This window comes from Polypterus senegalus, chromosome 3 (assembly GCF_016835505.1).
Source record: "Polypterus senegalus isolate Bchr_013 chromosome 3, ASM1683550v1, whole genome shotgun sequence".
Lineage (NCBI taxonomy): Eukaryota > Metazoa > Chordata > Cladistia > Polypteriformes > Polypteridae > Polypterus > Polypterus senegalus.
The window spans coordinates 294,733,344-294,760,769 of record NC_053156.1 but is presented as its reverse complement, the minus strand read 5'-3'; the positions used below and the strand labels follow the sequence as shown (position 1 = coordinate 294,760,769).

The window sequence follows — 27,426 nt, the reverse complement described above, 5'->3', positions numbered from 1 at the left end:
CTATACCACCGCAGAACCAGGGAGGAATAATTTAGACACAATAACCCATTGACTATACCACCGTCAATCCATCCATCCAGTTTCTAACAAACTTAATTTTATGCAGATGATGTTGTCCTCTATGCCTCATCTGACTGTGACCTTTGGCCCAAACTCGAGCGATTTACTTGCGAGTGTTTAGCAAGTACGGTACCTCCACCTCTGAGGTCGTGGTTCTCTCTCAGAAAAGAGCGGATTGTTTTCTCCTGGAGGGGTGGGTGGGCAACTGATCTTAGCAGAAGAATGCTGGTGTCTTGGGATCTTGTTCATGATCGATGGAAGAAAGAAATGCCTTACTTATCTAGAGCACTTGATGACCCGGACACTCTGACTCAACTCCTGTCATGTATTTTTTTGTACAATAAAAGTGGGAGAGAGATCTAAGAAAGTACAGGAAAGTACGTTGAAGTGGTGTGAACACCAGATGAGGAGAGACAATGAAGATGTGGGCAAAAGAATGATGGGAGTGGAAGTTCAGGGGATGAGAAAGCGAGGGAGGCCAAAGTGGAGGTGGATGGATCAAGTCAAAGAAGATCTGAAGGAAAAGGGTCTGACTGGGGATGAGGATGTGCAGGGCCGAGGTATGTGGAGAAGATTGATCAAGCACATCGACGCCACAAAGGAGTGGGAACACATGAAGAACAGGAAGAAGAAGAATATAGTGTCTTTTGAACATATCTACAGTATCTATCTGTTATATAGTGCCATTCAGTAGGAGGAGTATAGGAAGCTAATCAAAGACTTTGTTAAATAGTGTGTCTCAAACCACTTACACCTGAACACCAGCAAGACCAATGAACATGTAGTGGATTTTAGGAGGCCCAGGCCCCTCATGGACGCTGTGATCATCAGAGGTGACTGTGCAGAGGGTGCAAACCTATAAATACTTGGGAGCGCAGCCGGATGATAAACTGGACTGGACTGCCAACACTGATGCTCTGTGTAAGAAAGGACAGAGACGACTATACTTCCTTAGAAGGTTGGCGTCCTTCAATATCTGCAATAAGATGCTGCAGATGTTCTACCAGACGGTTGTGGCAAGTGCCCTCTTCTACGAGGTGGTGTGCTGGGGAGGCAGCATAAAGAAGAAGGACGCCTCACGCCTGGACAAACTGGTGAGGAAGGCAGGCTCTATTGTAGCCACGGAGCTGGACAGTTTGACATCCGTGGCAGAGCGACGGGCGCTGAGCAGACTCCTGTCAGTCATGGAGAATCCACTGCATCCACTGAACAGGATCATCTCCAGACAGAGGAGCAGCTTCAGCGACAGACTGCTGTCACCGTCCTGCTCCACTGACAGACTGAGGAGACCCCACACTATGTGACTCTTCAATTCCACCCATTACATTATTCAAAGTTCTTGTCTGTTTTTACATGCATTTTTATTACTCTTTAATTTAATATTTTTTTTTTTTGTATCAGTATACTGCTGCTGGATTATGTGAATTTCCCATTGGGATTAATAAAGTGTCTATCTATTCACATCTATCTGTGTGTCAGTTATATGGCACCTTTCACATCTGCTTATTTATCTGTCTATCTGTTATATAGTTCCTGTCTCTTGTAGACTGCCTTTCAAATCTACCTCTCTATCTTTTACACCCATTTGTCTTTATTATATAGTGCCTTTTGTACCTATCTATCAATTAGTATGTTATATAGTGCCTCTAATATCTATCTAGTAATCTGTTTGTTAGATAGATAAATAGATAGGAAAGGCACTATATGATAGATTGATAGATACATAGATATGAGAAGCTCTATCTTTCTTTCTGTTATATAGTGCTTTTCATATCTATTTTTCTATCTGTGATATAGCGCCTTTCACATCTATCTCTCTATCCATCTACAGTATCTGTTATAATGTGCATTTCACATCTTTTTATTTATGAATCATATAGTGCCTTTCATATCTATCTATCTATCAATCTGTGATATAGTGCCTTTCACATCAATCTTTCACACCCATTTATCTACATTATATAGTGCCTCTCACATTTATCTATCTTTTGTAGAGTGCCTTTCACATCTGTCTGTTATACAGTGCCTTTCATATCTATCTATCTATCATATAGTACCTTTCATATCTATCAATCTGTGATATGGTGCCTTTCACATTTATTTATCTTTTACACTTATCTACATTATATAGTGCCTTTCATATTTATCTGTCTTTTGTAGAGTGTCTTTCACATCCATCTGTCTATTTGTCTATATTATATTAGGCCCTTTGTACCTGCTATATCTATGTCTTTATTTTATACACACTGACTTTCGTTTCTACCTTCCTGTCCGCTAATTTTGCAATATTTTTCATTTGCTAATCAATCCAGCTATCTTTTCATCTATTTTCTTGTATATAGTGCCTTTTATAATCTAACACTTTATCTATCTTTAATAATAATGGGTGACTGTGTGGTGCCAATGGCTTTGAGAATGTTAAATTCTAATAATAAACTTTCCAATACCAGGCTGCTGACACTCCGACTCAGCCCAAGCAGTTCCCATTGTAAAATCGGGCAAATGGCAGGAGGCAGCTGGGGATGTGATGCCAGATTTCGTTCCTGCCTTTTATAGGGTGCTGCTGGGATCGGCTCTGATCTCTGCCAACAGTTGAATTGATTTGAATGGATCTGTGGGCACGGTGGCATGATGGTCACAGTTCCAGAGCCCTGGGAACTGCCTCAGCGCAGTTCCTTCTTGAGTTTTCTCAGAGTACTTTGGTTTCCCTCCAGCATCCCAAAGGCATGCAGGTTGGTCAGACTGCCATCTCTGCATTGTCCTGGCGTGAGTGAGAGTGTCCTGTAATGGACAGCTGTGTCACTTGTGTTTTCCGGTGTGGGTTCCTGCCTTCAGGCACCTCTAAGACAACCCTGAACTGCACAAGTGGGTTACAAGATGGATGCAAACCCAAACAGGACAGTAGTCTACTGCCAGGCGCTCTCGCCCAAAGTGGTACGCTGATGTAAGCTGCATGTGTTTGGGGTGCCGGAGGTCCCCGAGTTACTCGCATGAAGCTAAGGAGGACGTGGCAACTCCTTGCAGTCATTGCCCACACCGAGACTTGAACCAAAAGCCATTCAACTTTTCTGTTGACCACCATGCCACTTTGTCAGGGTAGAGGGGGACATACAAGACACTTTTTTTTTCAATTTACCAGCTCTTTTCTCAGCCAAGCCAGGGCCTCGTCGATGTTGCTGAACCCTTTAAGTCTTCCACCACCATTGGCTTGGCTGTCCACTCTGACAGAACATCTTTTAGAAGGAATCAAGGTGTCCAAGGAGCCCTCGCTGGCTCTCCGACCTTCCTGGGGTCTCGGGTCCCCTTGCCGCTTTGCATCTTTGGAATTGTGAGATTCGAGTTGAGCTTTCCACTCCAGATATGAGGGCCTCCTCGTCTCCAGCCTCAGTTTCTCCGTCAGAGCCTTCAGACTGCGGAGATGATCATCCTGGGGCAGCCCTGGGCTTTCCTGACCTCGGTCTCCTGCTTCTCCCACTGTGATTTTGGGGGTGGATGCCGTACAAGACATGGTGCCCTGGGTGGTGATCCCCGCAGTTTGGTTGAGCAGTTTCTCCGTGTTCAGACTACTGCCACACTCCGCTCCATTCTTCTTGCATTGGAGATATTCCTGTCGCGAATTCAATTTAGGGAGCAAAGTCTACGGAAAGCAATTGGACAGAAAGTGGCAAACGTGAAAGAGTTGGATGGCAAATCGGCACACACTGGTAGATGAGGAGGACGACGACGCAGGAGAACTGGAACTGCAGGCCTCCACATCCACTCGTCACTCTGACTCGTTCGGCCTTCTGGAATTTATTTCCATCCTGAAGAAAAAGTTAATCCGAAGAATTCAGGTCTGTCCCAAAAAGAGCTGCACACATATGCAAAAAAATCCATCGGAGCTGTGGCTGGGAATCATGATGAAGATTTTCTGGAATGAGAAAAAAAACATTTAAGAGATATTAGCACTTTGGGGATTTGGCACTGGAAACTGCAGCAGTGACTGGAAATGCAGGCCACTGGCCTCAGAGCTGAATTTACCGGCAGAGGCCGCGCTTCCTTATCCTACGGCCCTCCACATAGAAGGATGAAGAATACAGTGGTTTGTACATATCTCTCTATTATATATTGCCTTTCATATCTATCTTTTGTAGATTGCCTTTCAAATCTACCGGTCTATCCTTTATACCCACTTGTCTTTATTATATAGTGCCTTTAGAATCTATCTATCAAACTGTCTGTTACATAGACAGATAGATATGAGAAGCACAATCAAGATGTCTGTTAGATAGGCAGATAGATTATCTATCTCTCTGTATATATTATATAGTGACTTTTCTATCTATCTATCATATAGTGCCTTGCACATCTATCTATGATTATATAGTGCCTTTCATCAATCATCTCTGTATATAATCTTCATTTGGATCTTGATCTTTGTTTGTCCGCGAATGAATTAGAAGAAGCAGCACTAGATGGCAGTAGAGAGACAGCTAAAACATAGGCATTGCATTAAGAATCTCCTCCAGGCTTATACTGCTGAAGACTGTAGTACGCCAGTCACACCTCAAAACACAGACATTCAAACTAAACAAACTGTTGTGCTTTAAATTAACTAAAGAGATCTTCATTTAGATCTTGATCTTTGTTTGTCCGCGAATTCCACGCATGCGTAGACCACCTTCCAGTTTAGTACGTTGTTGTTACTCACGGATGTCAACAATGTGCCGGAATAACGAAAGGGGTGGTGGACAGTGTTACGCTGGTTAGCTCCTGAGGCCTGGTTAGAGAATGAGATTGCCGAAGATAAAAGGTATGTGCCTACGTAACATATGAATGAAAGAAAGACAGTGGGTAAAATGAATGACAACGTAACAGCACGTTGCAGAAATTATTATTGTTACGTTGTAGCTGGCGAGTGCTGCGCGTCTCACAGTTGTACCGTGGCTTGCTCACATGTCAGTGAAGTGATCCCTATTTATGCTTTAAAGAGCCTGGATACCTATGTGTCCACCTTTCATAACCATTGCTCCGTGTATATTGCCTTACTCTTTGGATTGCCATAAAGCAACCTGCGAGATTGGAGAAAGGTTGAGAAGAGATCGTGAGAGGAAACGATAGCGTCGTGAAAACGAACTGTGAATGGACAGAAGCAGAAATGCTCCTACACCACCACATAATTACGATTCAGACAGTGATTCAGATTAGGCCGTTCCTATCGAATCAATATCCAAGGGTTTTCTTTTGTAATTTTGTTTCCCTTATAAAAAATCATAATGCTGTGTGACGAAGGGCCCAGTTCACGACTGGCAGCGCGTTTAAACAGGGAGCCCTTCACAGACAACTTTAACACGCGCAACGTAGTTGGACGCACATGGCTAGTTTAATTATATAGTGCCTTGCACATCTATCTATGATTATATAGTGTCTTTCATCCATCTATCTATTATAGAGTGCCTTGCACATCCTATTATATAGTGCATTACAAAATGTTCCTATCTATTGATGATATAGTGCCTTTTATCCATCTATCTGTCTATCTTACAGTGATTTTCCTATCTATGTCCAAGGTGGTGTGAGACAGGAGTGCAGGCAGACTGGTGTAAAGTTAGGCCTGGGCAGGACCGGAGCCTCCATTTGGACGTCCTGGACAAGAAGTGGGCCGTTTAGTAAGTTTATCTGCAATGGCGACTTCAATGATCAATCCAGTGGAACGGAAATGTTTCTGTCTGCGGATGTGACATGTCTTAATAATGGAAGGAGCCATTGGGGTAAAAACAGTGGAGTCAGAAGGTATTCAGACCCCTTCACTAAATGAGTGGAATTGCCCAGCTATGGGGTGTTTCTCAGAGCTTTAACAGTGGAAGGGGATTCTGTCTCTGAATCGCTTGTTGTTAGATAATCACACCCATTATTGTTTTTAACTCCCATTCGGTTTGTGTCTCTGTCTTTCCATCTTGGTGCTTGTTATAATATTTATTAAATACACTCACCTAAAGGATTATTAGGAACACCTGTTCAATTTCTCATGAATGCAATTATCTAATCAACCAATCACATGGCAGTTGCTTCACTGCATTTAGGGGTGTGGTCCTGGTCAAGACAATCTCCTGAACTCCAAACTGAATGTCAGAATGAGAAAGAAAGGTGATTTAAGCACTTTGGAGCGTGGCATGGTGGTTGGTGCCAGACGGGCCGGTCTGAGTATTTCACAATCTGCTCAGTTACTGGGATTTTCACGCACAACCATTTCTAGGGTTTACAAAGAATGGTGTGAAAAGGGAAAAACATCCAGTATGCGGCAGTCCTGTGGGCGAAAATGCCTTGTTGATGCTAGAGGTCAGAGGAGAATGAATGGGCCGACTGATTCAAGCTGATAGAAGAGCAACTTTGACTGAAATAACCACTCGTTACAACCGAGGTATGCAGCAAAGCATTTGTGAAGCCACAACACGCACAACCTTGAGGCGGATGGGCTACAACAGCAGAAGACCCCACCGGGTACCACTCATCTCCACTACAAATAGGAAAAAGAGGCTACAATTTGCACGAGCTCACCAAAATTGGACAGTTGAAGACTGGAAAAATGTTGCCTGGTCTGATGAGTCTCGATTTCTGTTGAGACATTCAAATGGTGGAGTCAGAATTTGGCGTAAACAGAATGAGAACATGGATCCATCATGCCTTGTTACCACTGTGCAGGCTGGTGGTGGTGGTGTAATGGTGTGGGGGATGTTTTCTTGGCACACTTTAGGCCCCTTAGTGCCAATTGGGCATCGTTTAAATGCCACGGGCTACCTGAGCATTGTTTCTGACCATGTCCATCTCTTCATGACCACCATGTACCCATCCTCTGATGGCTACTTCCAGCAGGATAATGCACCATGTCACAAAGCTCGAATCATTTCAAATTGGTTTCTTGAACATGACAATGAGTTCACTGTACTAAAATGGCCCCCACAGTCACCAGATCTCAACCCAATAGAGCATCTTTGGGATGTGGTGGAACGGGAGCTTCGTGCCCTGGATGTGCATCCCACAAATCTCCATCAACTGCAAGATGCTATCCTATCAATATGGGCCAACATTTCTAAAGAATGCTTTCAGCACCTTGTTGAATCAATGCCACGTAGAATTAAGGCAGTTGTGAAGGCGAAAGGGGGTCAAACACCGTATTAGTATGGTGGTCCTAATAATCCTTTAGGTGAGTGTAGATGTTCATAAAAATCCAGCAAGCTAAAAAGAATGTCACAAATAGTTAAAATCAATTCCGAATCCTTTGAAAAGTAAAAAAATAAAAAAGTGTATCCTTTGCCCCCTACGTGGTACCCGCCCCACATGATTCTCCAACACCAATGCAAGTGATGCCTTGTTTACCTCGTCACTCCTTCCTAGTGCCATGTCTTCAGTGGGCACACTGTCTGTTGTTTACGCCTGGCATCTTCATCAGTCTCCCTTACTCTGACTCAGCACCCCTGACTCGGCCACTCGGTCTATTTGCTCCTTCACAGCAACTGCCAGATAATCTGCAAGGAGCCCACTCTGCCAAGGCCAAGTCCAGTCTGGCTCTGCTGACTCCTCTGCCTTCACCATCTCTTTGCATGTTTTATGATTTCATCTCGTCAAAGCAGACCGATGAGTGCTTCATCGTAACCCTAAACTGCTCTCCAAAGCTTCACCTGCTCCTTTCATGTCCGCACTCTATTCCTGACACAGGCAATGCAGCTGTTAACTCGACTACCTCCTGGGGCCACTAACATGGAGTGGCCATCCTGATCTCAACTGCGCGAGTCATTTTACAAGCAGACCCCCCTCCGCCATTAGCTGCCTGTCCTTACCCACAGCGCCTCGATTCACAGGGCAGCACCGCTTTTCACTGCACTTGCTTACATATTAGAAATGGGGGAAGATGTTTAGAACGTGGGTGGAAATGTAACAGACTTGGAGTAAATGTTTAAGGAGAGCGGGCAGATAGGTCATCAACATGCCATTCATCGAAAATGGGAAACGATTATCCCGTTATACAGAGAGGGTGAGCGGGCAGATCCAAGCAACTATAGGCCTGTAATCTTAACGTGCATCACAAGAAAATTAACGAAAGGAATTATTAAGGAGAAGATTGAGCAACACCTGACAGGAACTGGAGTGTTAGTGGACAGTCAGCATGGGGTCAGACGAGGGAGGTCGAGTTTTACTGACAAGCTGGAATTCTATGAGGAAGAAACAAAAGGATATGAGCAAAGTGGCGCAGAGGATGTGATTTATCTGGTCTTCAAGAAAGCATTTGATAAGATGCCACATGAGGGGGTGGGCATCAGACTGAAAGAAATGGCAGTTCAGGGTGTGGTGTGTAGGTGGGTGCAGAATTGGCTTAGACGCAGGAAGCTGAGGGTGATGAGGGTGTGAGGAACTCAATCAGAATTGTGTGATGTTAAGAGTGGTGACCAGCAGGGGGCAGTGAAGGGGCTACAGCTATTTTTAATAACTATGAATGATTTAGATAGGAATATAAAGAACAAGCTGGTTAAGTTTGCAGAAGATACCAAGATAGGTGGATTGGCAGATAATCAGGAATCTGTTGAATCATCACAGAGGGACTTGGAGAGCAGAAAGGGTGGGCAGATTTGTGGAAGGTGAAATTTAATGTTAGTAAATGTAATAATGTGAGGTGTGAATACACAATAGCAGGTCTAAAAATCGAGAGTCCACCTTATGAGAAGGATTTAGGAACCATAGTGGACTCGACACAATCAACTACAAGTCAGTGTCCAGAAGCCATTAAGAAGGCTAACAGAATGTCAGGTTATATAGCGCCTTGATGTGTGCAGTACAAGTCACAGGAGGTTCTGCTCAATCTTTATAACACACTGGTGAGGCCTACTGGGTGCAGTTTTGGTTCTCCAGGCCAAAAAAAAAAAAAAAAGACATAACAGCACAAGAAAAGGCACAGAGAAGAGCAACTAGGCTGACTAGAAGACTACAGGGGATTAGAAGATCGGTGGACTGGCAGACAATCTGAAATCTGTTGAATGATCACAGAGGGATTTGGACCGCATGCAGGCTTAGGGAGATTTGTGGCAGATAAAATTTAATGTCAGTTAATGTAAAGAATTACACGTAGGAAGTCAAAATGTGAGGTTTGAACACACAATGGGTGGTCAGAAAAGAGTCATAGTGGACTCTAAGCTATTATTGCCAGTCAGTGTTCAGAAGCCATTAAGAAGGCTAACAGAATGTCACGTTATATAGCGCCTTGATGTGTGGAGTACAAGTCACAGGAGGTTCTGCTCAGTCTTTATAACACACTGGTGAGGCCTCATCTGGAGTATTGAGTGCAGTTTTGGTCTCCAGACTACAAAAGGACATAGCAGCACTTGAGAAGGTCCAGAGAAGAGCGACTGGGCTGATTAAAGGGACTACAGGGGATTAGAAGATTGGTGGATTGGCAGATAAACTCAAATCTGTTGAATGATGACAGAGGAATTTGGACAGTAGGCAGCCAGGCTTGGGGAGATTTGTGGCAGATGAAATTTAATGTTAGTAAATGTAATAATGTGAGGAGTGAATACACAATAGGAGGTCTGAAAATTGAAGGTCCGTCTTATGAGAAGGATTTAGGAGTCGTAGTGGACTCTAAGCTATCAACTTCCTGTCAGTGTTCAGAAGCCATTAAGAAGGCTCACAGAATGTCAGGTTATATAGCGCCTTGATGTGTGGAGTACAAGTCACAGGAGGTTCTGCTCAGTCTTTATAACACACTGGTGAGGCCTCATCTGGAGTCCTGGGTGCAGTTTTGGTCTCCAGGCTACAAAAAGGACATAACAGCACCAGAAAAGGTCCAGAGAGGAGCGACTCGGCAGATTAGAGGACTACAGGGGATGAGTTAGGAGGAAAGATCAAAGGATTTAGGAGTCGTAGTGGACTTTATGCTATTAAATTCCTGACAGAAGCCATTAAGAAGGCTAACAGAATGTCAGGTTATATAGCACCTTGATGTGTGGATTACATATCACAGGAGGTTCTGCTCAGTCTTTATAACACACTGGTGAGGCCTCATCTGGAATACTGGGTGTAGTTTTGGTCTCCAGGCCACAAAAAAAAAAAAGACATAACAGCACTAGAAAATGTCCAGAGAATAGCGCCTGGGTTGATTAGAGGGCTACAGGGGATGAGTTATGAGGAAAGATTAAAAGAGCTGAGCCTTTACAGTTTAAATAAAAGAAGATTAAGAGGTGACCTGATTCAGGACAGGTCAGGTCAGGTTGGGGGGGCATACACTGGTACAGCGCATTGCCACACCCACCACACAACAAAATAGCTCTGGATCCCAGTTGGCAACACCACACACAGGCGGACACGCAGACCAGTCCCACCCTCCAGAAGTAACCCTCTATCTGCCATAGCCAGATGTTACGTGGGCGTCCCCTTGGCCAACAATGAAGATCCTCTGAGCCGGATCGTTCTCAGGTAATCACACCAAATGGCCGTAGTGTCGTAACTGACGCTCCCTCACAATGCAGGTCATGTGCCTCATTGGGAACTCCATGAGCAACAAAAAGTCAAACCAGCGGAACCCAAGGATTCCCTCACAAGACACAGGAGTCCTGTCTTCATTTCAGGTCACTGGATAGTGTCCATGTCTCACAACTAGGAAGCACCAGGACTCTAAAGACTTGGACCTTCGTCCTTTTGCAGAAATCTTGGGAGTGCCACACAGCCATTTCCAGTGACCTCATGACCCCTATGCTCTCCTAATCCGTCATGATTAAAGTGTTTAAAATGATGACGTGAATTAGTCCAGTGGATTGAGACGGTGACTTTAAAATGAGTTCATCAAGAACACGGGGACACAGTTAGAAACTTGTGAAGGGGAAATCTCACACAAATGTTAGGAAGTTTTTCTTCACACAGAGAACCACAGACACCTGGAATAAGAGACCAAGTAGTGTGGTGAACAGTTGGACTTTATGGACCCTCAGAACTCGACTTGATGTTATTTTGGAGGAATGAGGTGTGTAGGACTGACTGGCAAGCTTTGTTGGACTGAGTGGTCTGATGTTCTAACTTGGGGGCAGAGAGCAAAGTTCACAGTACTGAATGTAATGAATGAGCAGATGTTTACCAGGTGGGCCTGAGAGATCCGGAGTGTTTGGTCATTAGACGGCCATTGAGTGAACGTTGAGCAGATGAGGGGGGTCACTGAGTGGATTTCAAAGAAATGGCGCAGAGGCCCAGTAGACAGTAGGCTGTGATTGATCAGATGAAGAACAGAAGGTTAGCAGACGGCAAACAAGGAATTACTAAACCTGAGGTGGAGGCTCTGCGGTGGGCTGGCGCCCTGCCCGGGATTTGCTCCTGCCTTGTGCCCTTTGTTGGCTGGTATTTGCTCCAGCAGACCCCAGTGACCCTGTGTTAGGATATAGCAGGTTGGATAATGACTCACTGACTGAGTGAGGTGGAGGCTGAACAGACCCAGGGCAGACATTTTAGAAAGAAATCAAGCAGACAAGTAGGACCGGCTTAAAGGACACGATGTGGACATCTAGTCAGCTGAGGCCAACGGCTTAGTGAACATGGAGGGGCTGGAAGAAGGGGTGATGGTTTCTATCAATGCATAAAGCTGGTCTGGAGATGGGACTGGGCCCAGAGGTGTTGCTATACTGAGAGCTGACACGGGGTCCCGCCTGAATAGACACCGCGAGGAGACAAAGGCCTAATTGTTCAGCACACTGCCCATCTCACTGGGGTGGTCTCACAGTGCTAGCATTCAGGCTGCTCACAATGGGCCACTCCTGTTGCATAGCAGTCATTTCAAAAAGAGAGCGGAGCAAAACAAACCTCATACAGGGCCGTCAAAGTGTCGGGGTGTCTGGCGCCCATCTGAATGAATCGACACGTTTCACTGCTAGCGGGAACTCCTTGTTTCTATAGTAACCAGCAGCAGCTAACATGGCCGCATTTGTTTTTCAAAATTCTTTGTAAGGCAGAGACTGCATGCGAGCTCACGCACGGTGAGCCCGAGGGGACGCGGGACAGGGTGACAAAGCCTGGCTTTTAATGAAACGGGAGGGGGACATAATCACCGCGATCGAGCCACCCACCGCTTAGCCATCTGCAGAGGCACCACCATGGATTGACCTTTTCAGTCCCGATGGGCTTTCCTGTCACACACACCTGCTGAGGGTGCGGACCTCACACCCCAAAGACAAATCATTTTGGGGTCCTGGGGCTTCTGGTAGCTCATCAGTGCCACACTCGGGGCAACAAATCTGAGGCCACACTAATAGTCACGGGTGTCATGTTTATGTCCTCTGTGGCGCTGATTTGGTCGCATTGATGAGAAAGAATCAAATGATAATTCATAAAGTGGGCACATTTTACTCAAAGTGGGGTTCGTCTCATACGGTAGTAGCAGGTGCAGTTGTGTTGTCTAGTGCAGTGCAATTCTTACAGTCACATCTGACTAACATTAACACGTTCCTGCTCTCCGGTGCCATCATCAATAAGAAAGTATTAAAGCAGATCACCTCATTTAATCGAACAGGACGGAGTTTTTTGTGATTTGTTTTGTCACAGCCTGTCATTTAACAGGTGGTCACCACATCAATTACAGAATGTCTTCAGACCCCATCACTTTATGCTGTTAGAGATTGTGCTTTAAATGCACATACAGCTGCCATTTTTGTCCATCAATCTACACTCAATAACCCATAATGACAAAGTGAAAACATTAATAACTCTACATATATCGTATATCTCTCTATTATAACAATACAATTTTGGAAGGGAGACTAGGGAGACGAGAAGTGATCTTCTAAGAAGACAATTTGACGTCCCGCGAGAGAAAATTTAAGGTGGGAGCGGAGGATGCCATCATCTACATGCTACACCGATCCCTCCGCCACTTGGACAGAGGCAGTGGTGCTGTATGAATTATGTTTCTGGACTTGCCCAGAGCCTTCAACACCATCCAACCTCTGCTCCTTAGGGAGAAGCTGACAGAGATGGGAGTAGAGTCATACCTGGTGGCACTGATCGTGGACTATCTTACAGACAGACCTCAGTATGTGCGTCTCAGGAACTGCAGGTCTGACATTGTGGTCAGCAGCACACGAGCGCCGCAAGGGACTGGACTTTCTCCGGTCCTGTTCAGCCAGCATACATCAGACTTGTAATACAACTCGGAGTCCTGCCATGTGCAAAAGTTGACTAACGACACTGCTATGGTGGGCTGCATCAGGAGTGGGCAGGAGGAGGAGTACAGGAAGCTAATCAAAGACTTTGTTAAACGGTGCGACTCAAACCACTTACATCTTAACACCAGCAAAACCAAGGAGCTGGTGGTGGATTTTAGGAGGACCAGGCCCCTCATGGACCCCGTGATCATCAGAGGTGACTGTGCAGAGGGTACAGACCTATAAATACCTGGGAGTGCAGCTGGATGATAAATTGGACTGGACTGCCAATACTGATGCTCTGTGCAAGAGAGGACGGAGATGACTATACTTCTTAGAAGGCTGGCGTCTTTCACCATCTGCAATAAGATGCTGCTGATGTTCTATCAGACGGTTGTGGCGAGCGCCCTCTTCTACACAGTGGTGTGCTGGGGAGGCAGCATAAAGAAGAAGAACGCCTCACGCCTGGACAAACTGGTGAGGAAGGCAGGCTCTATTGTAGGCACAGAGCTGGACAGTTTGACATTCGTGGCAGAGCGACGGGCGCTGAGCAGACTCCTGTCAATCATGGAGAATCCACTGAACAGGATCATCTCCAGACAGAGAAGCAGCTTCAGTGACTGACTGCTGTCACCGTCCTGCTCCACTGACAGACTGAGGAGACCCCACACTATGCGACTCTTCAATTCCACCCAGGGGGGGTAAACGTTAACATTATACAAAGCTATTGTCTGTTATACCTTCATGTTTATCACTCTTTAATTTAATATTGTTATTATCAGTATGCTGCTGCTGGAGTATGGGAATTTCCCCTTGGGATTAATAAAGTATCTATCTATCTATTTAAAACAAGTTCACGGACATCTATTCTAGCAGAAGTTGGAATGCTTTTAGCAGACAGACATCATGTGCTCCCAGCTCTTAAAACAATGACAATCAAAACATGCAGCTCGCCGGTGAACAGCAAGCCAGCAGATGATCCAACGGCATCTCCTTAGTGTGGGATCAGATACCCCCACCTTCACAACGCAAGAGGCAGAGACACAAATGGGCAAAAGGACAGCTGCTATACAGGCTTTGAAATGATCGACGCGCAGCCTGAACGGCAGCAGCAGCAAGACAGCAACAAGCCAGCAGATGATCCAACTGCTTCTCCTTAGCGTGTGTTCAGCTACCCCCACCTTCACAACGCGAGCAGCATTATACGTCCTTCGAGAAAGAGATAAAGAAATTAAAGACAAGTACAGTATTGTTTTTAAAAATGGTTTAAAGTAAAAATGAAAATAATGCATATGTAACAATTCCCATGCAAATAACAATCTCTTTAAATTATATATCCAGTAAACTGAACCTGGGGGTGGGCGAGCGAAGCCCCCTACTCTTATATATAAACGTCTATGCGTGGAAGTGTGTGTGTCTGTCTGTCCAGCCTGGAAGTGCGAGGCTACAACGTGAAGCGCAAAGAAAGTAACTCTGTTGCCAAGGTGAAACCGCCGACAAAAGAGAAATTTGGTTAGCCGCTAATATACAAGCGAGGCGAGCACATCGGCAAAACGAGACCACCGAGGAAAGAGAACTTCGCTTAACTGCTAATGCACAACCGATGTGATTGATTGATTGAAGTGTCAGATTCGATGGTTTCTAGGAGCCTGGGCTTTTTACAACAAGGGCTTATACAGCTAGTGAATATACATAAATACACACTAGGGGGTTCGCTCCCTGCTCACTTCGCTTGCCAACCCCCTGGTCCTGCGCTACACGCTAGCATCTTTGCGGTTCTGCTGCTTGAGTATAGGGAAGCAGATGTACAAATTAAACAGATTGTTATTTTCATGGGAATTGTTACATATGCATCAATGCAACGTATAAGGTCCATATACTGTTTGGTATTTGAAATTTCATCTTAGAAGCTGAAACAAAAAAAAACGAAAATTAACGATTAAAGAATAAAGGGGCAGCACGGTGGCGTAGTGGTAGCGCTGTTGCCTCGCAGATAGGAGACCTGGGTTCGCTTCCCAGTTCCTCTATGCCTGGAGTTTGCATGTTCTCCCCGTGTCTGTGTGGGTTTCCTCCCACCATCCAAAGACATGCAGGTTGTCCCTAGTGTGTGTGTGTGTGCCTTGCGGTAGGCTGGCACCCTGTGTTGGCTGGGACTGGCTCCAGCAGACCCCCCGTGACTCTGTGTTGGGATATAGCGGGTTTGTTAAATGACTGACTGACTGACTAACTAGAGAGATATATAAATAGCACACATGGATTGGCATCTCAGCTGGGATTGAACAAGGATCCTTACCTGGCCAGGATGCCAGGATGCCAGTGCAATGGAAGGACCAGGGGAGATGAACACTACTGAATATTTTCTCCCCCCCATACACTAGATGGCAGCCTCCCTGGGTTAGGATTCCTACACCGACGCCCGCAGGGCATGCTGGGACATGTAGTTTATTGGGAGCAGGTTCCAAGTGGACTGCCAAGGGGAGCTGCAGGGGTTCCCAGACCTCTATTTGCCTGAATTCCCATTCGACCCGGACGTGCTTTCAGCAGGCCACGCCCTAACACCTGAAGCACTCCCAGGTCATAATTAACTCTTTCAGGGCTGATGTCGACTTTTATCAAAATTCAGGGGTAGAGGACGGTAATCGACTGCAAACTGCGACAAAACTCACCCTTCCATTTTAGTTCGACTCTCTTTGTTAGAAGGAAAGTTAAGTAGCTTTGTTGATTTGACCGAGATTCCCTGCATGATTAGTAAAGAGCAAACAATTTCTAAAATGGCATCGACATCTGGTGAGAGACTAAAGTGGATATGCAAATTAAAATACTCTCTGGACATTTTACGTATTATTGCTGAATTGGAGTCTGGCTTGTCGGACTTGAAATTTGATGCAAGTGATCAGGAAATGGAGATACAATACAATACAATACAATACAGTTTATTTTTGTATAGCCCAAAATCACACAGGAAGTGCCGCAATGGGCTTTAACAGGCCCTGCCTTTTGACAGCCCCCCAGCCTTGACTCTCTGAGAAGAAATCTAAAACAAAAGTGTGGTGCCGGCATTAGCCGATCGGTCCCCTGCTGATCTTGTGGTGCTGAACACGTTTGGGTAGCTGATTCGCCTACGGCAGTGTTCGCCTGGGAGGACCACCATTTATGATGATGAGAGGTACAAACCATATTGCGCCCCACTGTGACTGCCACTGCTGCCCACCTGCTGTACAAAGACAGCCAAGGCAGCCAGCCCACCGTGCATTCCTGCTGGCCATTGAGGTGCCCCCGCGCACCCACAGAGATGCCAAACATGCGCCAACAGCAGCCACAGCACGTAGCAACAGACGTTTTATGTTGATTTATGTGTGAAACCATTGCTTTGAGTGCTTTTCCGAAAAGTGGAAAAAATATTCAGCCCTCAAAGAGTTAAAAGGAGCCACCTGATTTCAGCCAGGCAGGCGTCGAGGAGAAAGCAGCAGAAAATGTTTGCTTCGCTGTGCTGTATTAAAACGAAGAAACCTCTTAAAAGTATTTTTGTATTTGGGATTTGGGGACTCGTGGCAAATATTGTAAGTGCCATGAAGGACAGATGGGCATCCTAGACGGGATGGAGACTCCATAATGGAAGGATTGCAGGAGTGAAGACACAGCCCATCCAGAAGACCCTATAATCTTCATCCTGGCTGGGACTGGTCTGGAATGAATGGACTGGCTGAACGTGGATTCCAGGACCAGTTCATAACCCCACATTAAATGTCGCAGTGTTCTTCCAGGCCAATCCCACGCGCATCAGAGAATCAATTCCAGCCCCACTCCGTGCTGTCACTAGCATTGTCATCTCCTTCTTTGTCCATAAAGCCGGACCGGACCCGCTCAGCAGACCAGCGTTTGTACAGTAGATTAGAGAAGGCTTCGGCCTAAACTTCTGTTGTTTGACACCATTGCGTGTTTGTTTTTAAATTGTTTGAATTCAACAGGACTACTTGGCCAACATTTCTTTTTCGGACCCGATCTTTACTGCCACTCGACCACAATATACACTAGTGCTGGGCAGTATGACCAAAATTCTATATCACGGTATTTTTCAAAATTATACCGGTTTCCTCGCAGTTAGTAGACCTGGGTTTGCTCCCCGTGTCTGCGTGGGTTTCCTCCCACAGTCCAAAGGTGGATTGGTGGTCCTAAATTGTCCCTAGTGTGTGTGTGCCCTGTGGTGGGCTGGCACCATTTGTTTCCAGGGTTTGTTTCCTGCTTTATGCCCTGTGTTGGCTCCAGCAGACCCCCGTGACCCTGTAGTTAGGATATAGCGGGTTGGATAATGGATGGATGTACCAGTTTCACGGTATTCAACTGTATTTTTTTCCCATGCATGAGAGGATGTTAACCACATTTTCCTCTGTAATTACTGCAGTAGAATAACTAAGAATAAACTATTCCACTGTCATGAGAAACATTTTAATGTGCACACAAGTATTAATACAGGTTTGCATGGCCCCATAAAGTGATCGTCTTCAAGGGGGTGGCAGTAATGAAGAGAAGGAATCACATTGCATTACAGTTGCAGTCAAAATATAGAGCCTTTTTTTTGAACAAATTTTGCAAACAAATTAAAGTAAAATTTTGACAACGTATTGTCAACCATCCAAAGAGGCATTTAGACTTAGTCAGATATCCAGAGGTGCTCGTCAAAAGTTGTATTGCTCTGAACCAGTCTTAGAAAAGGAACACTTCCTTGTAAACCAACTCCACTTTCTGTTAATGTTAATAATCTCCGTCCACCGACACGTTAGCTGTATGGATTGTAATGGCGTTGGTTATCTCGATCCACCGCTTGCTCTTTTTGTCGTAGGCAGTACCTCCAACAAACGCGTGGCACTCCAAAGCAGGTTTGCGGCTTGTGTTGTCGCCTCCGGCCTCCGGCGACAACTTTAGCTCGACAGCATTTGCAGTAAATAAGTTGTTTGGTCCACATCTGACCTTTCAAAACCAAAGTATCTCCAGACAACAGGCACGGCTCCTGTTTTTGGCAAACGTTCTTCTGTGTCATCATGTTCAACTTCATCGTCTGCTACAGCTTCAGTTTCTGAATGTTCTCTGTCCATTTTCACTGCTCAGTACCTCCACTAACGCATGTACTCCGTTGCAGGAGTGTTTAGCGGTGTTGCAGTGAAAAAGGTCCCCCCTTAAACAATTTTCCCACTGCGCCTCCTTCCGAACGTTGTTTAGGCGATTTAAACCGGTATTGCGGTGTTAGAAAAATCCATATCATACCAAAAATAAAAAACGGTTTTCGGCATGAACCAGTATACTGCCCGGCACTGATATACAGTATATATAATAAAAAAATGACAAGCTGCACATACCACATAGGCGCTCATCAAAGCAGAGTGTGGACAGTGAAATCACCTCTGATATCAGGCACATCTACTTTGAATAAAGTCATTAAAATACAAAACACTCAGAGGTCTCAAACCCTATAAATAAAAGTTGCTGGAAACCAGAACATCAGAGTACTTTTGCAAGAGCATAAAATCTTCATCATGCAGCAAATACCGTAGATGCTCAATTCACCACATTTCAAACATCCAAAATACCAACAGAATCAAGATATGGGCAAAATATTACCATATGATATTCAGATCCAGATTAGCTCTGCCATATTAATAATAATGAACAGTGTTCTCCTGTTGTAAGAACTCACCTCCCTCTGTGCCAGGTGCCATGCCCACCCCAGATGGCTCACCCACTGCGAGCTACAGTATCCCCTCTGTGTCTGTGGCATAAGCCTCCTGAAGAGGAAGCCTGAGGTCTAGAAAGCTGCCGTCCAGTTCACAGTTCCTGCAGAACCTCCAGAGAAAATTTCATGTCCCTGATCTCCACCTACTGGACAAGGACAATGCTTTGTACATCGCTGCTGCATCCAGACTAGAAGTTTACACGCTTTACAAAGAGATTCACGTTATCAACATGCCTTTGAAATGATGAGAAAGGCGCTATAAAAATAAAATGTATTATGATGATGATGAGCAAAATCACGGAGAAACGACGCCGCTGGTTCACAGGAATTCCAACTGCTTTTCCCAATCCAAGAAACAAATTTGGAAGTGACTACAGCAGGGGTGCCCACACTTTTTTAGCTTGCGAGCTACTTTTAAAATGACCAGGTCGAAATGATCTACCTACATTAAAAATTATATATATATATACTAGCCATGTGCGCCCAACTACGTTGCGCATGTTAAAGTTGTCTGTGAAGGGCTCCCTGTTTAAACGTGGCTGCCAGTCGTGAACTGGGCCCTTCGTCGCACAGCATTATGATTTTTTATAAGGGAAACAAAATTACAAAAGGAAACCCTTGGATATTGATTCGATAGGAACGGCCTACTTGGAATCACTGTCTGAATAGTAATTATGTGGTGGTGTAGCAGCATTTCTGTTTCTGTCCGTTCACAGTCCATTTCATTTTCACGACGCTATCGTTTCCTCTCACGATGTCTTCTCAACCTTTCTCCAATCTCGTAGGTTTCTTTGTGGCAATCCAAAGAGTCAGGCAATATACACGGAGCAATGGTTATAAAAGGGGGACACATAGGTATCCAGGCTCTTTAAAGCATAAATAGAGATCACTTCACTGACATGTGAGCAAGCCACGGTACAACTGTGAGACGCGCAGCACTCGCCGGCTACAACGTAACAATAATAATTTCGGCAATGTGTTGTTACGTTGTCATTCATTTTCCCCACTGTCTTTCTTTCATTCATATGTTACATAGGCATGTACCTTTTATCTTCGGCAATCTCATTCTCTAACCAGGCCTCAGGAGCTAACCAGCGTCACACTGTCCACCACCCCTTTCGTTATTCCGGCACATTGTTGACATCCGTGAGTAACAACAACGTACTAAACTGGAAGGTGGTCTACGCATGCGTGGAATTCACAGACAAACAAAGATCAAGATCTAAATGAAGATCTCTTTAGTTAATTTAAAGCACAATAATTTGTTTAGTTTGAATGTCTGTGTTTTGAGGTGTGACTGGCGTACTGCAGTCTTCAGTAGTATAAGCCTGGAGGAGATTCTTAATGCAATGCCTATGTTTTAGCTGTCTCTCTACTGCCATCTAGTGCTGCTTCTTCTAATTCATTCGCGGACAAACAAAGATCAAGATCCAAATGAAGATTATATATATATATATATATATATATATATATATATATATATATATATATATATATATAGTATACTCTTTGTATTATTTGACAGTAAAACTATTTTAACCATTCTATGATCTGCTTCTCGCAACTGAAAGAGGGCACCATGGCAGACGTTAGCCAACTTGCTGACGCACCACAAGCATTACCTGGTAGGTAACCACCCATACAATCGGATTGTGATTCAGACTATGAATGCCTTGAATATATCTATATCTATATCTCTATATATATATTATTTTTATATATATATATATATATATATATATATATATATATATATATATATATATATATATATACACACACACCGTTATATATATATATCACGGTATGTGTGTGTAGATAGATAGATAGATAGATAGATAGATAGATAGATAGATAGATAGATAGATAGATAGATAGATAGATAGATAGATAAAGTAGATCTGAATAATGCAGTCAAGGAGCTTTTGAATTCAGCGGAGTGAAAAATGACGGCTGTCCCATTAACTGCGATTTTAGTTTCCTCTCCTTTCTCTTTCTCAGATCGCTTTTCGATTGTCAGTTTCGTAGTTTTATGAACAATTCGAAAGTGCCTTTCCACATTTTCCTTCTTTGGAATAGCAATGACAGATTGACAGATCAGACAAACGCACTTCGATTGTGACATTGTGAGAGAAAAAAATCCTCTTCCAATTCCACATTCAGCCCATCCCCTCTTCAAACATTTTTTCCAAATCCCTTCTTTAGTCGATATAAATTGGAAGGCTAACTCGATCACAGCCGGAGTTTTGCAGTAGCTCGCGCGTTTCATTGCGAGTGCGGGATGACCAGTGTGTTAGAAGAGAAGAGATCTCAGACTGGCCGCCCTGTACGTCAATCACGTGGCAAATGCCATAGAGAATATATGTGAGAGACTAACGTTTAAATTTTTTTTTTAATGCAACGCGATCTACCTGCACTACCTTTGCGATCGTGATCGACGCATTAGGCACCCCTGTTCTACAGAAAGCTCCAGAATGTCCAGCAATTGGAGATTCGGTGCAGTCACATGAGACTAAAGAGTCTTTAGAGCGCCATATCAGATGATTATTCTTTTTAATCGTTTTCATTGCTACTGGACATTGGCTTCCTGTAGCGGCACATACGGAGTTCAAATCCTTGATGCCTGCCTACAGAGCAGTCAACGGGTCAGTACCTACACATATGGAGACACTTGGCAGGTCCTTCTCGACCATTCAGATGTGCTGATGAATGTGTGCCTGGTGATACCACCTCTGTGTGGTGTCAAATATCAATCCACAATAGGAGTGCACGATATACCGGTAGTGGAAGAGTACCGAAAATCCCACGTTTTAAAATGGTTCAGTGCCAGCAATTTCAGAATTATTGGCACCAGAAGTAAATAAACATCACGTTTCCTCTCAGTCACCGACCCCTGTGGTAAAACGCTCTTATCGTAGACTTCCTGAAACAAAACTACACGCTTCAACGTGATTGGAACATCTCGGGGACATAGAAGAAGATTTCATAAGAAATCAAATAAATAAATAAAAGTACCGTGAAATGCAACAACAAATAAATGAAATAATACGAAATGTGACCTTAAATAAATGTGCCAGAGAATATGTATTTTCATTGTTTATTTAAGTTTGTCGTTAATATTCCTCTAAACACGTAACATGAAATACGGCTTGTATTTAAAACTGACACTTGCGCTCGTCAACGCTGGGAGGGTGGGGTCTACAGAGTGCTATTTTTTGATTGGTGAATCGTCTAGCGGAGCGGACAAATGCGTTTAGTTTGACTCGCCTTACGGATCCTGTGGCCCAAGCGCATCTCGGAGTTGTGACTGCGCACATCGACTACGAGTGCAAGAAAAACTCGTCCAGAATCCCTATGCCAAGCAGGGGCGGCCCTGGGCAGAGAAAGAGTCGGTGGCCCCTTCGCCCGCCAATGTCTATATAGTATCTTATGCACTGCGGATGGCCACGTTCATTGCGGACACTACATAGCCGCCTCATGCTCATGACAGAAGCGATTAATTTATGATAAAGTTCAGGATTGTGACGCAATGAAAGCCTCCTGAGCCACCTTTCTCTTTCGTTTTGAATAACGATGGATAAAAATGGATATTTGAAAGTCTTGTATCTTGCGCTAACACTAATACTTTATTAAAACTAGGTGAGACATTAACTTGTAAGACGACTCGCCCACTTGCACTAGCTTCGCTTCAGCTGTCAGCTGTGTCGTTATTTTCTCTTTCTATTTTATATTCAACTAGCAGAATACCCGCGCTTCGCAGCGGAGAAGTAGTGTGTTAAAGAAGGAAAGAGAAAGAAAAGGAAACATTTTGAAAATAACGTAACATGATTGTCAATGTAATTGTTTTGTGTATTTGGTGGCAGCGTCACAAAGTTATTTTCGTCTAGCTGCATCAGAAAATGTACCACGACGTCTGACATGCCTCCTTTTTACTGTTTTATCACAGCTTGGATTGTTGCTGTCATATATATATATATATATATATATATATATATATATATATATATACACACACACACACATACACATACATACACATATACATACACACACACAAATTATATATATGTGTGTATGTATGTATGTGTATATATATATATATATATATATATATATATATAATCTAGATAGGGTGTGTGTGTGTGTATATATATATATATATATATATACACATACATACATATATATACACATATATATACTTGTGTGTATGTTTGTATGTGTCTATATGTGTGTGTATAGCTTTGGTCACTGATTGCAAGGGAAAAATAATAAAATGTAGTCTATAAGTTATTAAACAGTAAAACATTAACGTTTTAAGAAGTACAGGTACATTGAGCACTACTGGAGTGGTTGCGGGTAAACTACATTTTAAAGACTGTGTAACACAACAGGTAAGTAACTAACAGCAGCTAAAATGTATATGGATCATCTCTCGGTAGTAGATCCCTTTTGAAAGGCGCTACACGACGGCTGTGGTATAGAAATTACATTTTCTATGTGAACTTTCAAATTTGTGCCTCTGGTAATGTGCCTTACCGGCAATTAAAGAAAATTATTTTGTGTCCTTTGCAATGTTAAGAGAGAAAGGCTTTGGTTTGGGATAAAAGGAAAAAGGTGTAAAGAAAGGAAAGTTGCCTTTCCTTTTATATAGTATAGAGAGATGTGTTCGCTGACGATATGAGCATCTTCTGGGACAGTCGCGGTGGGTCTTGTGTAGACTGGTGAGACGTCCCCGCCATTAATCGGCTGTGATGGCACTGTCAGTCCTCCACTCCTGTGCGTATCTTCATAATCCGAGCTGAGGACCTCATAATCGTATACGTGCAAAAGAAAGTGTGAATCGCCTTAATATTATTTTGCCGTGGTGTAGAAAAGGGGTCCTGTGTTTGCACTTGTCTGGGCTATAGCGCAGGGGGAGGATGAAAAAAATTAAAAGTGCTCACTTTGACTTAAGGCAGAAGCGCAGTCAGCGTCTCAAAGGCCGGCACAGCTATGCACGCGCGCTGGCTGCTCGACTTTTGCTGGGCAGGAGACCCCTTTAGTACACACGTTCATGATATCAAAAGTCTCAGCGTTCTTTGGAGGTAATTCATATATTATATATATAGCAAAATACCCGCGCCTCGCAGCGGAGAAGTAGTGTGTTAAAGAAGTAATGAAAAAGAAAAGGAAACATTTTAATAATAACGTAACATGATTGACATTGTCATGAGTGTTGCTGTCATATATATGCCTGCCTAAATAAGTCACCCTCGCTTTGCTCTTACTTTTTTACCGTTCATTTAATCATGGCTAGTGGCGGAAAACTTATAAAATGGAAGGAGGATGGCTTTACCAAAACAAATATTGATGGCGAATCGATTATTCATAAAGCTTGAATTGGTGATCTGTTTTTCTGTGTTAACCTCATATTTTTCATACTTCTTCTCAAACTAAGGTGGTGCGAGGGTAAAATGAATCGGGATACGGTGATCAATGTAATCGGTGTACCAGGAAATCATGCATTGACAAAAGCTCCCTTTGCTTGTAATGCAAAGTGTGATTAAATGCATTATTTTTTAACGCGTTAAGGAGCACATGCATCGAAGTTTCTCAGCTGTGCTTGTGCTAAGAACAAAATGAGATGAATGGGAGGGGAGATGATGACGTGACTCCCCCGCCCGCCTTAACTGTCAATCCCCCACAAACACAGTCTGTCGGAATTTGCATAAGCACACCCCTTCACCTACAATTTTAACTTAGTTACAAAGTGATCAAAACTCTCGTTTATATCCTGCGTCCTCTCATTAAACTTGTATCCCGCATTCCGTGGGCATGTGAAACGCCAGCGGTAGCCTGTCTATGAACTTAATTTAAAGTTTAGGTTTACACCTTTCTTTCTTTCCGAGGTAGCAGGACTCATGAATATGGTAGTATATGTCACTCGCTCGCTTCTTATTGTTTTTCGCTGCCTTCTCAATTATATAATGCAAGTTTTCTTAAGCGCTTTTTGGAGGTCTTCCTGATATTCTACGCACTGCGTTGACAGTCAGTTCACGTGATTACGTGGGAGGCGTGATGATGTCACACGAAACTCCGCCCCCCACGTCTTTCCAGCTAAACTCTATTACAGTTAATGGAGAAAAATACCTTCCAGTTATGACCATTAGGCGTAGAATTTCGGAATGAAACCTGCCCAACTTTTGTAAGTAAGCTGTAAGGAATGAGCCTGCCAAATCTCAGCCTTCTACCTACACGGGAAGTTGGAGAATTAGTGATGAGTCAGTGAGTGAGTGAGGGCTTTGCCTTTTATTAGTATAGATAAACATTGGCGTGGCGGCCCTGTGCAGGTGCCGACTTTAGACGACTTTTAGGCGACTTTTAAACTCTAGAATTTCAGAGTTTAGCAGTAGACGCCTGCGTCTGAAGTGTCTGCTGTAAATGTGGCATTTGATTGCCGAAGGTGTAAAGTCCGATGTGCGGACGAAACACCAATTAGATCACTCGCTAGAGCCCGCCCTCTCAGCTTTGGCGAGTGAAAGTGACAGCGTTAAATTCAAGCCGCACTTCATGTGTCGTGCGGTACCATCCGTCCATCCATCCATTTTCTAACCCGCTGAATCCAAATACAGGGTCACGGGGGTCTGCTGGAGCCAATCCCAGCCAACACAGGGCACAAGGCAGGAACCAATCCTGGGCAGGGTGCCAACCCACCACAGGACACACACAAACACACCCACACACCAAGCACACGCTAGGGCCAATTTAGAATCGCCAATCCACCTAACCTGCATGTCTTTGGATTGTGGGAGGAAACCGAGCGCCCGGAGGAAACCCACGCAGACACGGGAGAACATGCAAACTCCACGCAGGGAGGACCCGGGAAGCGAACCCGGGTCTCCTAACTGCGAGGCAGCAGCGCTACCACTGCGCCACCGTGCCACCATCCGTGACATAAATAAATTAATAAATATCGAAATAATATAGTTCGAGCTACAAAAATATGCTGAGACACGTTTAATTATTTACAGTTACATTTCATGTTGTTATTGACTTGAGCGTGGGATAGGCACTATATAAATACAATTTATTATATCATTTATTGCCACATGTACAGGACAGCACGGAGGTGTAGTGGTAGCACTGCTTCCTCGCAGTAAGGAGACAAGGGATCATGGGAAAGCAAGGCGCTATATAAATAAAATGTGTTATTATTAAGTGATTGTGTTGCAGGTCCGATCTGCGTGGAGTTGGCATGTTCTCCCCGTGTCTGCGTGGGTCTGCTCCAGTTTCTGTCCAAAGTCATGCAGGTTAGGTGCATTGGCAAAACTAAACTGGCCCTTGAGTGTGTGTGTGTGTGTGCCCTGTGGTCGACTGGCGCACTGTTCAGAGTTTATTCCTGCTTCGCACCCTGTGCTATCTGGGATAGGCTCCAGCACCCCCACCCCTCACAATAAGTGTGTTAGAAGATAACTCATTTCGCAGTACTTGTATTTATTTCATTTTGTCCGAAACCTTCCTCCATAGCGGGTCCCCGAGCCCACCTATTGCTTCGACACAACCAGGACTTCACGGCTTGCCAGTAGGAAGTGGTGCAATAGAGTGGCGAGTAATTACACGATGCATCGGGGTGGAGGGCTGAAGAAAGATGGGTGGGAGGCTTTATCTGTTATTATCTGTTATTTGGGTTGGAACTGTTTTGGCACCGGTGCTCAGTTCTGAAAGCTTTTATTGATACCAAAGTCCCAATTTCAGTACCGATCCAACCCTAATCCAGACTCTTCACACATAGCTTCTGACTGGTGTAACGAGCTGCCCACCTCCATTTAAGCGGCAGACCCCCTTATTGTGCTTAGTTTGATGACTCTTTTTGTCTGTCAATTTCTGCTGATGGCTTTCATGGGTTTATGTAGTCAATGGATTGTAATTCGCTCGTCTTTTGATCCAAGAGCTCCACTTTGATCAATGATCAGTTTTATCACCCTGTCCAGTCACACTTGTTCCCAAACAGACCCCCAGACAGATGTTTTCTCAATTATGTTGACCTCATTTTGTAAGTCGCTTTGGATACATGTGTCTACTGATCAAATAAATGGACTTGCAAAATGTAAAAGTAATTGAGCTTACAGTGGGAGGCTGAGGGCTCAGTGGGACTGAACACCAACAGAGGGTCCACCACTGGGAAGCCCGTTTCGACGTTCCTTCAGTCCACATTGTTATACAGCTGACAAATTGAGAAGGCACTTGGTGGGAGTAGGCGGCACTGCCAAGGCCTTTGTCATTCAGATGTGTGCAAACAGTTGGAAAGAAGTGCCAAAGCGCGGCGTCCTTTAGTAAGAGGACTTTAAAACTAAAGGCGCTCCTTGAGACCACTTTTCACAAGACGCCAAGCCCGAGCAGAGCGGAGCACATTTCTAAAAGTGTCAGAATTCAAATAAAAAGCCCCACCGATGCGCCCGAGCACTTCCTGTAATCCCTAACCCTTTCTCCTCCGTTTTTTTT

The 27,426-nt window shown here is 44.2% G+C and overlaps 1 protein-coding gene across 1 annotated transcript in view; it reads right to left on the bottom strand.

Annotated features, from left to right (window-relative positions):
- The window catches only part of LOC120526318 (protein FAM167A-like), a 46,268-nt gene that overhangs the window by 3,873 nt on the left and 14,969 nt on the right, over positions 1-27,426 (bottom strand). Inside the window, exon 2 of the mRNA XM_039749456.1 lies at positions 3,197-3,970. Within this exon, the coding sequence (XP_039605390.1) occupies positions 3,197-3,568 (372 nt within the window). The 5' untranslated portion in view covers positions 3,569-3,970. The remainder of the gene's footprint in view (positions 1-3,196; positions 3,971-27,426) is intronic.